The sequence below is a fragment of the Ambystoma mexicanum genome, chromosome 12 (assembly GCF_040938575.1).
Source record: "Ambystoma mexicanum isolate Mex_15411 chromosome 12, UKY_AmexF1_1, whole genome shotgun sequence".
Lineage (NCBI taxonomy): Eukaryota > Metazoa > Chordata > Amphibia > Caudata > Ambystomatidae > Ambystoma > Ambystoma mexicanum.
In genome coordinates, this window is record NC_090936.1 from 904,067,265 (window position 1) to 904,079,298 (window position 12,034).

The following is a 12,034-nucleotide window of genomic DNA, read 5'->3' on the forward strand; positions in this document are numbered from 1 at the left end:
CAATTGGTTTTAAATCAGTTTATACATCTGTAAAATGCCATAACGGTGAGATACGGCTGCCGGAGGAAAGAGTTTGCCGTGCCACATAAGTAGCTTTATTATTTTTGCAAAATTCAGCCATCGCTTTAGAAAATATTTTACCTACCTTTCTGCATAATTCTATTGGCCCTATGTACACAAGAGATGGAATGGTTGCAATCAGTTAGCACTTACCTTGAAAAGATTTTCCATATACAGATATGCTTTCTTAAATGTGGCAACTACACGGAGGGCTGCGATAAGGTGTGCACATCCCTGCACTGCAGTCCACTCGATGCAATTTCTATTATTTGCACTGTGAAGTGCAAACAAAGCATGTGAAGCCGGGACGACTTTGGTTTATGTGCATTCTTTGCACTTCGTAGGACAAGTGAGAGTAAATACATTCTGCCATGTCCACGTGGCCAGAGAAATTTAACATGGATTCTTGTGGAAGCATCCAGCTTTTCTGCTAGCCACAAAATCAGAAGCTAGGGTATGGCTTATTCCTTCCTTACTGGCCTTGACTTGGTTGGAGACACTCTAGCTCCTCTTAAGAGAAAGTGTACCATGGAACTTAAAGCATTAAAGAGCGTAACCCTCAAAAACTTTTACGAATAGAAAGCTAAAATGACCATGCTAGCGCTGTCTGCAATGAGATTACAGCTAAAGCCTATAAAGCAGCCATTATTGAAGCAAACAAGAACTTCTTCAATAAAAGGATTAAGGAGGCCCAATCGGACGCTAGAGAGCTCTTCAAAATGTTGAAGGAACAAGCATCCAAGATCCATATTGATCCAGTACTCCTTGTAAAGGATATGACCTAGTGTACAGGGACCCAGCAGGCCATGCAAACCAAGCTTGATAATATTCAGATATACATTTCTAAGAAACAAGCCAGTTTGGTTAAGGGAATACTCTGATTTCTGAGCGATGCCCTTCCTTTCCTCCATTTAATTTACTACTATATCAACGGTGGAACTAGAACTAATTATTAACCAGTTAAAGGTTACTAAATGCAAACATGACATTTCAGCAACTATAATTATCAAATTCTGTTCTCCAACACTGCTGGCGTCAATTTGCAAGTTTATTAATGTGGAAAAGCATGGGTTACTCCCATACTAAAAAAAACAGGACTGTCCACGGGCATTCCTAGTAATTTTAGGCCCATTACGAACATTCCATTACTCAAGTGGCCTACAGACAGAACTTAAATCCAGGCTATTAAAACACATGGACAGTAATAAAGCCTCTCTATTAATGTTGCTGGATCTTTCAGCCACCTTCGACCTGATGGACCACCTTATTTTTGGCCACCAGGTTGGGGGTGGTTGCTAACCTCTCTCCCAGAGCAACCCATTGGATTTCCTCTTTTCTCAACAGTCGCGAAAGTAGTGCATTTTCCCAGGAAGCGGAAGCAGCTCCTATCATTGTTAATTTTGGGGTTGCTCTGGGTTCTTGTACTTCACCTTGCTTGTATAACCTTTTTACAGTGCCGTTCTTTGCCATGTTAGCACATGAGGGGGTGATCTTTACGATCTTTACAAACTATGCAGATGATACGCAGTGTATCATCCCCCTCTCTGGCAATCACCAATTGGATATAGTTCTGATTAATAAAATCTATTCACTAATTGAAACATGGATGGTAGGAAATAAATTAGCCCTGAATAAAGAGAAAACAGAGCTGTTGCTGGTTGGATCCCCTTTCATTATAAGGAGATTGGGTGCAGCATACACTTCCATATAGGATCTGTTAAAATCAGCCTGCTTAAAAGAGTAAAAACATTGGGGATTATACTGGTTCAACACCTCAGCATGAAGCCACACATGGCGAGTGTTGTTGCATCTTGCATGTATTATATTAAACTTCTGGCGCATCTCAGACCCTGTATTTCCCAGACAAATGCTGAGACAATAGCTAGGGCAATTTTGGGAACAAAAATCATTTCTGCCTGCGCCTTCTGGTTGACATTAACAAAACTCTTTGCATGAGATTGCAAGTTATTCAAAATGGAGCTGTAAGGGTTGTGATGGGTATTTCTTGCCGAGATCATGTGTCTATAGCAAGGTGTAAACTGCATTGGCTTCGGGTAGAATCTAGAATAATGTTCCGAGTGTTAGTCATTACAGAAAAGTGTAGACAGGGTAATATGCCCAGGTATTTGCAATCTCTTCTTGCAAACACTTATGTCCAATACCCAGGATTTTCTGATGATCCTAAGGTGCAGAACTGAGAAAGCCTCGAATGGAGAATGTTATGCTATTGCTCCTAAGGCTTGGAATGACCTGTTGTTGGAATTAAGAAGCATCAAGTTCATGGACGTCTTCAAACAGAAGCTGAAGACTTTGCTGTTTACATAGGTCTTGGTTTATCTGGCTCTCGGATTCTCCCTCTTCCCTAATATGGTGGTTAGTTCCTCACCACTTTTTCATGTTCTCTGTTGTAAGTCTGTCTGCGCCCTAAAGTCTAAGGATCCATGCAAGTGCATTATAAGTTTTTAAAGTAAAGTAATCTTTTGTTTTTTTGTTTTGTTTTGACAGGTAGTTCGGATGGGGAGAGGGAAATGTTGATTTTGTTCTGTGTCCCGCTCTGCCTGGCAAAACATTGAAAATACCTTGAGTTTCTAAAGCATGTGTAGAACCATGCGGTTTTTGCACATGTTTTACATTCCCACTCCGGAGATGTTGAACATGAGCCACGTGGAAAATCAGTAGCACACCCTAAGGATAACAGAATCAATGGGACGGGCAGGTGGGTGGGCGTGGCATGACATAATGAGCTTTTATAGGACTTTTGCCATGGAATGCCTGGCATTATGTTATGGTTTCATGTGGAAGTTCTCTATGAGGAGGTCAGATATGAGTGTCATTGTTGCACCTCCTTTGAAAAGAGCTCGTTTGACGAAATGAGTCCTTGGATTAACCTTTCTGGAGGCTGCTTTTGATGATGTCTTCAGCTTCAGTGAAAGGCACTATATATTTTGGTGCTGCCAAACAAGGAAACTGGAGTTCACTACAACCCTTGACAGTCACAAATGGGTGTTCTTCAATTTCAGACACCTGATCAACATTTCAAGCTTACTTGCGTTTAAGAGCAACATCAAATTTGAAATGTGCATTTTATATGTTTTGGTACAGAATGTTAATATTTACTACAATGTTCGTATAACATTATTCAGTGCTTTCTACATTGAAAACAAGATTTGTTCAGACATCATCTCCATTTTGTCTGCTGTTTGTGATTGTGCAGAGAGCTTCGCCGGGAAGTTATAATGCTGGCTTGCAGCTTCGGCAACAAACAATGCCACCAGCAGGCAGCAACAATGATCTCAGACTGGATCTCCAGCAACAGAAACCGGTAAGCATCCTCTAATATTCCTAAGAACACAATCGAGTACAGCATGCATGCCTGTGTGAGGAACAATTCATGTTAATTGCACATGATCAGCCAGAAACCATGTTTGTCCCACAGTAGCTTCGAACAGGCTGCAACTGGTGCCCAGTCAGCAATTGATCAATTGGAATGTAATTGCATGCCCCCACTGTTATATAATTTGTACATGTGTGATCACTTTTAAAGCTTGTATTGTTTTTGTCTCTCTCGAAGACTGTATAGCTTATTTTGCTATTAAGAATTAAACTAAACAATCAAAAATAAAAAAATAAAAATAAAAGATTATAGTGAATAATGTCTGCACTTCAGGCTGAATTGGCTGATGTTTCACCAATTCATCCATGCTGTTGTCCGGTACCGTAAATGGATTTCCCATTCTCCTCTAGTAAATGCATATATTCATTGTTTTGCGAACAAAATATGAATACATTTATCATGACCACTGATCCCTATTTTAGCTTTTATTGTGCACATGTTGCCCTCCACCACATGTGCACATCAATGCACAGAAGTACCACACAAGTTGAAATCTCCATTGTAATTTGACAGCAGGTATATTTTTCCGAATGTGCACGTGCATTTTGAGAACTTTGCACAGGCAAGATCAATAAAGGTTTGTGAATTAGGTCCTAAGTATTTAGCCATATATCAAGGGAAAACATGGAAAATGCAGAGGGTCTTCTACTGGCCTAGAACATGTCTCAAATAATTCCACTAACCTGTTCAGTGGGATGCACTGTTTCCCAATCAGGACAGACTTCAAGAGTCCAATTAGAGATAGGATCGGGCACCATCCGTGAGGTGAAGGTGAGCCTTTCTAATTTCACTGGGAAGGGATTGACCTAGATCACCTCATGTAACTTAGGTTTAAGCACCAAGTTTTACAGAAGGTATGAACATGTGGGGGGCCCTCTACAGAGCATGGTACAAATCACTTGGTCTATGGGACGTTTCCTACTCAGCAGTGCCTACAACCACGTGACCTGTGAGCCTCCCTAAGTACAGCGAGTGCAAGGGGTCCATGCCGCGATCTCCCCTAGCAACTTAGAATGAAACCCTGCGTTTTACAAAATGTATGTACATATCTGGGCACCCCTCCTGACTCGGAAACATCCCATTGAGCAAGTTATTTAAGGTATGTTTGTTTTCAGTAGAGGGGCTGCCACAACTGTGTGTGTGTATACATATATATATATATATATATATATATATATATATATATATATATATATATATATATATATATATATATATTCAGAGCCACAGATTTGTCTTAACCATCCATTCTGCTGAAACCTTCATGTGCAATTGTGCAATCCTGGATTTTCCTGCAATGAATGATGGCAGAGTGCTAGCATATTATTTTTTTGCAATTATAAGCCCTCTGTTTTTAATCTTTCGAATGTGGTCCGTTAAAGAGTACTATCTCTGGACCAGTTGGAGGACCTGAGAGATAACGTTGTGCTTTAAAATGAAAATGGTGTTATTTAGTACTTGAACTATAACCCTAGCGCCCTTGCATTCGGGGGTTAGACACGGCCACTAGCAGTTCTCCAGCCTGAGCATAAGGTAGACCCCAGTGAATCTGAAGCCTCAGAGGCGGTTCCGAGCTCTTGCAAACCATGTCTGCTCCAGAACAAGCAGGGATGGCTATTAAGAACATGGACGCCCTACCTGGTGATAGTGCAGTTATTTTGTTTTTGAAGACAAGCGGCTTTGCACGACGTCTGCGTGCTGATTTCCCATACAAATAAACGACAAACATAAAATGGCTGACAGGGAAATAGTGAAGGGGCCTTGTTCCTTTACTATTTCCATGACCAGTAGCCGTCGGCAGACTCCACTCACGTTCCAGGCCTCCTGAATCCTCGGCACGCCCCAGGGTGCTAATGTATGCTTTAGCTCAGTGCACCCAATCATATGAGAGATGCACCGAATCAGACAAATAACTCATTTGGTAATCAACTAGTTTTGCTTACACAGCAATATACGGTAAGCTAGCTTCAAATACAGATTTGAATCCATTGCTTTCTTGAATGCTGAACTAATTCCTATTATGTGAAGCTTAACCTTGCAATGGGATAAAGAAGCACTCGGTGAATACAAATATAGGCCTTTAAGCAGGAGAATGTTTTGTGCGCCTGCAGGTGCCAGGCACACTTGCCTGTGAAGCGACTGCCTTTTGTGAATGGGATGATTCACACAAGATAATCTTCCTATGCTATCGGATTTGCATCGCCAAATTCAGTTCAGGGAATCTGCACACGTGCTGGATGCAGGCAGGGCTGCCCCATAAATGCGTCCTCTAACGATCATAGCTCATCTGCAGCCTTTTTGTAGCTCTTTCCCCTGGGTCTGCTCTCGCCTGTCGGAAGCAAAGTGCAAGGGAAAGCGCACCACTGCCAGGTATCAGAACCTGGTTGCATTTCTTTGTTGATCAAGATGGATATATATATATATATATATATATACACATCCAGTCCCCCTACTCTGTCTTTTGTGAATGTGTTTTCATGTTTTTGTGAATGGGGGACATGCTTTTTTAGTTTGTGTTGCGTTACACGATGCATGTAAGTACAGTATAAGAAGTTAAAGGCATTGTGGCTTGTAACAAGAGGTGACGAAGATGGTAGCAATTATGCAGTCAGACCCTTTCTGTTTAAAAGGAATCCTTGAGCTCTTGCCTTCTCCTTTAACTCAGCATTCTCAGATCTGCAAATCTAGCCATCCCATCCTCCTATGCATGAAAGCGTAAAACACTTATGGTGGTACTGAATCATAACTTGTGTGTTGTGAAAATAAAGTGGAGGTGATTTTACACTGTGAGCAATGGCGCGTGCTTTAAGGGTGTGCAGCTGCTGTGATTGCCAGAATGGGAAGTCCTCTTAGTAGATACAGGGACCCCAAAGGTGGTTCTGAAGCGGGCCCCGCACATGTCCAGTATCTGCTACTTTCTGACCCATTAGAAGAGAGACCGCAAATGACAGACAGCATCTCAGCTCGCGCTTCAGGAGGTTTTTAATGTTTTTTGAAAAGTGTAATGAACTCTGATTTGTCCAACTGTATCAACCTCAATCAAAAAATGCTAAAACAAAAAAAAAAGAGATGGAGATTCCAAGTTGTAAAACCTTATTGGATGAACTGAAAATTATATGTTCAACGTAAATGTATAAGTCCCTTCGAATTCTTAATCAAAAGGAAGCTTCTAAGGGTGGGCAAACTCATTTGTGCAAACTTGAAGCTAGTGAATTTTGGGTAGTCCATGTTCCGGGAACCTGTAAGACTTTTCCAGATGGTCATCTGGAACATTTAAAGTTAACCAGGAGGCTGCAAATGAAGGCATTACGAAGGGGGAAGGCTATCACCATCGTCCAATGAGCCCTATACCACTCCTCCCTGCCCTACTGAACCCAGGCTGGGCTCTGCATGACTCTATGACTTGGCAACAATCTTTTTAGTGCTGGGAGTTGAAGGATGGACGCCATGGAAAATAGAGTGTTTGTGAGTGGTGCTGGTTTGCACCCTCAAAAATGACATGCCACTTTACGGGGAGTTCCCACACCACCAGTATCCAAAGAGTATCCCGGGAGGATAGCTCAGCAGCAACGTGCGCGCCTTGGAAGCAAGACGAAACGAAGCAACACAGGTTCGATCCCCCGGTCCGCGCTTAGAAACTACTAAGACTACTAAGACAAAAACAATTACGCAACTAAAAAAAAAACAATTCCTGTAACAGCGCCTCGATGCCCGCGGGCTGTGTGAGCGCTTTCAAAAATGCAAAATAAATAAAATTAAAATAAAAAGAGTGTATGGGTCTTTGACTGCAAATGCATTGCACCATCTCAGCATATCGATTTGATTTAATCCAACAGGGGGTCAACTGGACTAACACAGAGCCAAACCTTTCTTTGCTCAAGAATTATGTAAGAAGCCAGTTCTACTATCTCTCTAAATTCATATGTGTTATATTATCTTAGTAAACGGCAGACATTCACAAATGTAAGTGATAAGAAGCTCTCACACATTCTTAATGCTGCGTGCTGTTGACATATTACTGTAGGTCACAACTGTAACAGACAGCGGGGCATTGCACCTTGAACCGCTTATCGCAAGGAATGTTATATCCTTACTGCTCATTAGCATCGCGGGTAGTTTGCATGTAAGGCTTCGTTAGATCATGTCATGTCGCCATCTAACAACACATGGGCATGTTCAAGTGTTGATAGGATTCGTATTCTGATCACATGCTGTGCAACCCAAGCCCAGGTATGGCTTCTGATGCTGCTGTTGCTCTAATCTCTCTCCTTTTCCCTCCTCTCAGCAATTATCTGGCATGCTGGGTACCACTGTGTCTGAGCATCTGGTGCTAATTACATGTGATTAGTCCTCTGCAGCTCATATTGTTTTATATTTCCCTAATGTAATTCTTTGGGCACAGCAGATACCGCTTTATGATGGCATCTGGAACTAATCAGACGTGATCAAGTGACCCTTCAGTGTGTTCTCAGGCCATAATATTTACAGCAGGTGGACCGGAGCTGAAAATCTCTCCGGCATAGATGAGCAGGCATGTGCCTTTCCGGCTTGACGCCTAACCAAAATGGAGTGAACCGCGAAACGCGGGCACTGCACAAAGGTCTGCTGGATATGAAACATTTTCACATGTTAAATATTCCGAAAAAAGTCCCCAATTAAGACAAAAAGTCTCTTTTCCAACCTTATTGGAATATTCTGTTTCAAGTTGGGGTGAAAATCAGATCTTGCCTTAGGTTGTTTTGGACTCCACCTGTGAACTGGGTCTATGGGAGCTGATGTGTTCTCTGAACTGCTTATAAAAGACTACAATATTAGGAGACACTTAAACTTTTCTGACAAGCAGAACCTTTGAGCAAGGCACAGAGTAATTCATGTTTTAAGCAAAAGCAACCCGTTGCGCAGTCTTCTCTAAATCAACACAATTCAATTTTATGGCTACAAAAATCAAATGAAAAATTATATGAGTCAAGAAAAAATGGCAGATTGTCCAATAGAAAATGGTGTGATTCAAGAAGCAATGACTGATGTAGCGTCGATGTTTGCTATATTAAGCAGTGGCATTCAACTCTCGCAAACCCATCACTCAAAAGAAGTTAATGGCTGGGGCATATTTGTCTGAAGAGATAGCGCTAAAGCGCTTTGAATTGCCTTGCCACTAATATCATGAAGATACTAACTTTAGATGTCGAAACTGAAAAGAAATGGAGATTGCAAAAGGCCACCATAACCAATAAAAAATGGATTTTGTTTATGGAGATTTTCACAGCTGGAGCCAACAGCTTCTAAGGATCCTCCATACGCATTCATGATCAAAGAGGAAATGATATGCACCTGTGGACCCACTATACAAGGGCGCCTGGGGAGGGCCTCACAACTGATCATATGTTCAGAAGCAAGGCATTGAAAGGCAGGCAGATTCTAGTTTTGATGTGTGTGCCTAATGTGTGATACAGCCGCTTCGCGATGCAGGAGACAGTGTGTAATCCTTGATAGAGGCCTGCTTGAAAGAACAGGCAGCACAGTTGGCAGATGGTGCAATTGAGGTGGCATTCTAAGCTAGATTTTATAGTTCAGGGGCATCACCTGGGTACTAGCTTTGATGATGCCAACTAGATCTAATCTAGCATCTAAAATATTCCGTCTGAGCTGGAAAGCTCATGTTAAGAGAGAGCCTTTTGCATGCTTATGATGCCCTGTAGTATCGTGTTAGCGACAAGGAGCACCGGGATGCTGCACGTGACAAAGGGCATTGCAGCAGAAGCATCTCAAACCTAAAATGTCGTACATTTGACAATCTGCAGTCCCGTTAAAACTAGGTTTTTGAGATCAGTATGCAATGTCAAGAAGTTGGGAATATGACTCTGCTGGCAAACAGTGATCTGACATGTCAAACATTGCATGATAAGCCTGGCTTAACGCTTAAACTCTTCCAGCTTGATTTAGCACATTGGTATTATACAGCTGGTTGAGCCTGAAAATAAATAATCTTCTGCTGGTCTTAACCTGAGGGGGACGGGGGCATTCGGTTGGGTGAGCATGCAAGAATTGTTTAGATCAATGCTGTGTTGATGGCAGCAAGTGAGACCTCCAGATCCAGGAATGGCGAGAGCCACAAATAACTTATTCCTGGAAAAGACACCCCATGACCATCATCTTTCCAGCAGAAACCTTTTAAAATACCATTCCTATAGATGTATGAGCAGAAATGGCCTGGGGTGAGGGGGGATAAATTAAGTGCATGCACTTTTTCTTGCCTGCCTAGCATGGATTGGGATTGTTTGCTTTTATATTATTCCGCCAAAGCATTTAAGCCTAGCTGGAGTAATTCTCATCCACAAAATAGCTAGTACAGTCATTCTTTGGAATAAGGCCCTTTAGCTCTTAGCAAACATGAAGACTTTTCTGTTGTATAAACAGGGATAAACAAACAAGTGAGCAAAAGAGAGCACTATGTGTATTAGCAAAGTGTCCTGATTTTGCTGAAAGCTTTGCAAAAGTGAGTTATATTAGGTGCATGATAAAAACATTATTCGACATACAGGAAAAACAATTTTCTCCAACATTAAAGTTTTATAAGAGTAAAACCAGCCTTTGTAAGTCAAGTGCAGGACAACTATTAGACAAAAGACTTCATGAAGAATACCGAGTGTCCCCAGTGGCAAGAACAAACATAACAATTGCAATTGCATCAATATTAGCTAAACTCCCAATAAATAAAGGCTTAAATAATTTCAAACACGGTTCCATCACATGTGACCCATAATTGAAGAACACTGTCTGTTTGTAAGCAACAAACACAGATAGGACACCTGCCTTACTCCTTACATGTAGACGCCACACAAAGTGAAATAAAACGAGTTCACCCTGGATCATGGCCTAGAAAGGATAGATGGTATCTTTGTTAATTGAAGGGAAAGCAGTCTGTGGACTTCTCTGCCCTACTCCTGTCTAACTCATGTCTTGACGTCCTGTCAGTTGTCTAAGGTTTGTTAGTTAGAAGCCAACCATTGAAAATCCTCATTGTTATGCCACCAATGAAGTACGTTGCAGCCAAGTGCATATTACAGAAACAATGTATTTTTAACTTTATCAATTTAGAGGTGGTTGCAGGAGGAGCCATCAGATAAGCGTTACCCAATTAGAAATGTAAACCCAATGGGATGTATATGCAATCACCACTGTTAACCAATTCCCATACCCGTAGGTATTGGTAATTAAGATTACAGTGCATTGGGCCTCATTACGACCCTGGTGCTAAGGGGTTAATGGTGCCGTAAAAGGCTGTGGTGCCGTTAAACCCTTAGCGCCTAATTACGAGGTCCCTTTGCGGCTCCTGACCTTAACGGCTGGTCTGGACGGGTGCCTTCCCGCCCAAAAGGTCTGAACTGGTGGGCGTACCGGCACCCGCGAGCAGACCTCGACGGATGCACCGGCACCATTCATGAATGGTGCCGGTGCATCCAGCCTCCGCATTCCCATTGAGTCCAATGGGACTCAAATGGGAATGGGGAATAATAAATACCAGCAATGGGCAAATACCAGGTCTGAATTGCCCATTGCCGGGTGCCAGTAAATTCATGATGCCGGCAGCAGCCGTGCCGGTATATACCGGCATGGCTACCGCCGGACTCATGATGAGGCGATTATTGAGGTTGCTCACAGGTTGTTTTTTCTCTTAACAGGCAACCCACATTTTGTCCCACATATATGCCAATGAATATCATTCCCTCCATATTACATATGATATGATATGATCGTTTATTTATATAGCACCTATACACAATGTGTTTCAAAGCGCTTCAAGGCAAGGGAGGGAACAAGGGAAAATACAACCACATTCTTACATTCCATGAACAGTAAGGATGTGAAATTAACTATCGTACTTGGCCTGACAACATTTCAGAGCTAAGACATAGATAAGAAAGGGAGAGTGGGAACGAAATGGAAACAGACAGGCGACTACCGTACTAGGCCTGACAACATTTCTGGGAGAGCCGGAGAAAAACAAACGGTGAGGGAGAGGTCACACCTAATCCGATGAGTTGTGTCACACCTAATCATTTATGCCACTGTGGGCAGCATTGACCAAGAATGGCACTAAGACCGCAGGGTTTAGTAGGGATTATGTACACTATAGAGAAACCAAGGAAACTGGGAAATTCCCATACAAACCAAAAGTATATATTTTACCAATATCAGTCAAAACGGTCTTATCCAGGTAAATGTCTCTCTACTGGCTAAGGTGGATGGCCAGAAACCTCAGTTACAGACGGCTACGGTCCAGTCCCTAAATGTGTTTGGATTTTGCCCCATCTTGGCTGTTGTGGGCTTGTGAGGTTCGCAAACCCTCTTCTTCATCCTGAGACCTTAGGATGTTGCATTGCCACCTCCCTTCTCTGGCTTTGCTGGCTAGCAGGTTTCCCAAACACTCTTCTTTCGTCGATTCTAGTTGAGGGCTTTCTAGGGTCCCACAGCCCAGACTAAGCTGCTCCCAGTCTTAATGAGTGGGTAAGGCATTGGTCATGAATGTCAGAAAGAGTTAAAGAGGGGTTTCTCTGAGTAGGTTGTTGGTAGCCTAGT

The 12,034-nt window shown here is 42.3% G+C and overlaps 1 protein-coding gene across 1 annotated transcript in view; it reads left to right on the forward strand.

The window, feature by feature from the left end:
- Positions 1–12,034, forward strand: part of TRHDE (thyrotropin releasing hormone degrading enzyme) — a 3,000,980-nt gene that overhangs the window by 2,581,101 nt on the left and 407,845 nt on the right. Inside the window, exon 15 of the mRNA XM_069629390.1 lies at positions 3,275–3,382. Coding sequence (XP_069485491.1) covers positions 3,275–3,382 — 108 coding nt within the window. The remainder of the gene's footprint in view (positions 1–3,274; positions 3,383–12,034) is intronic.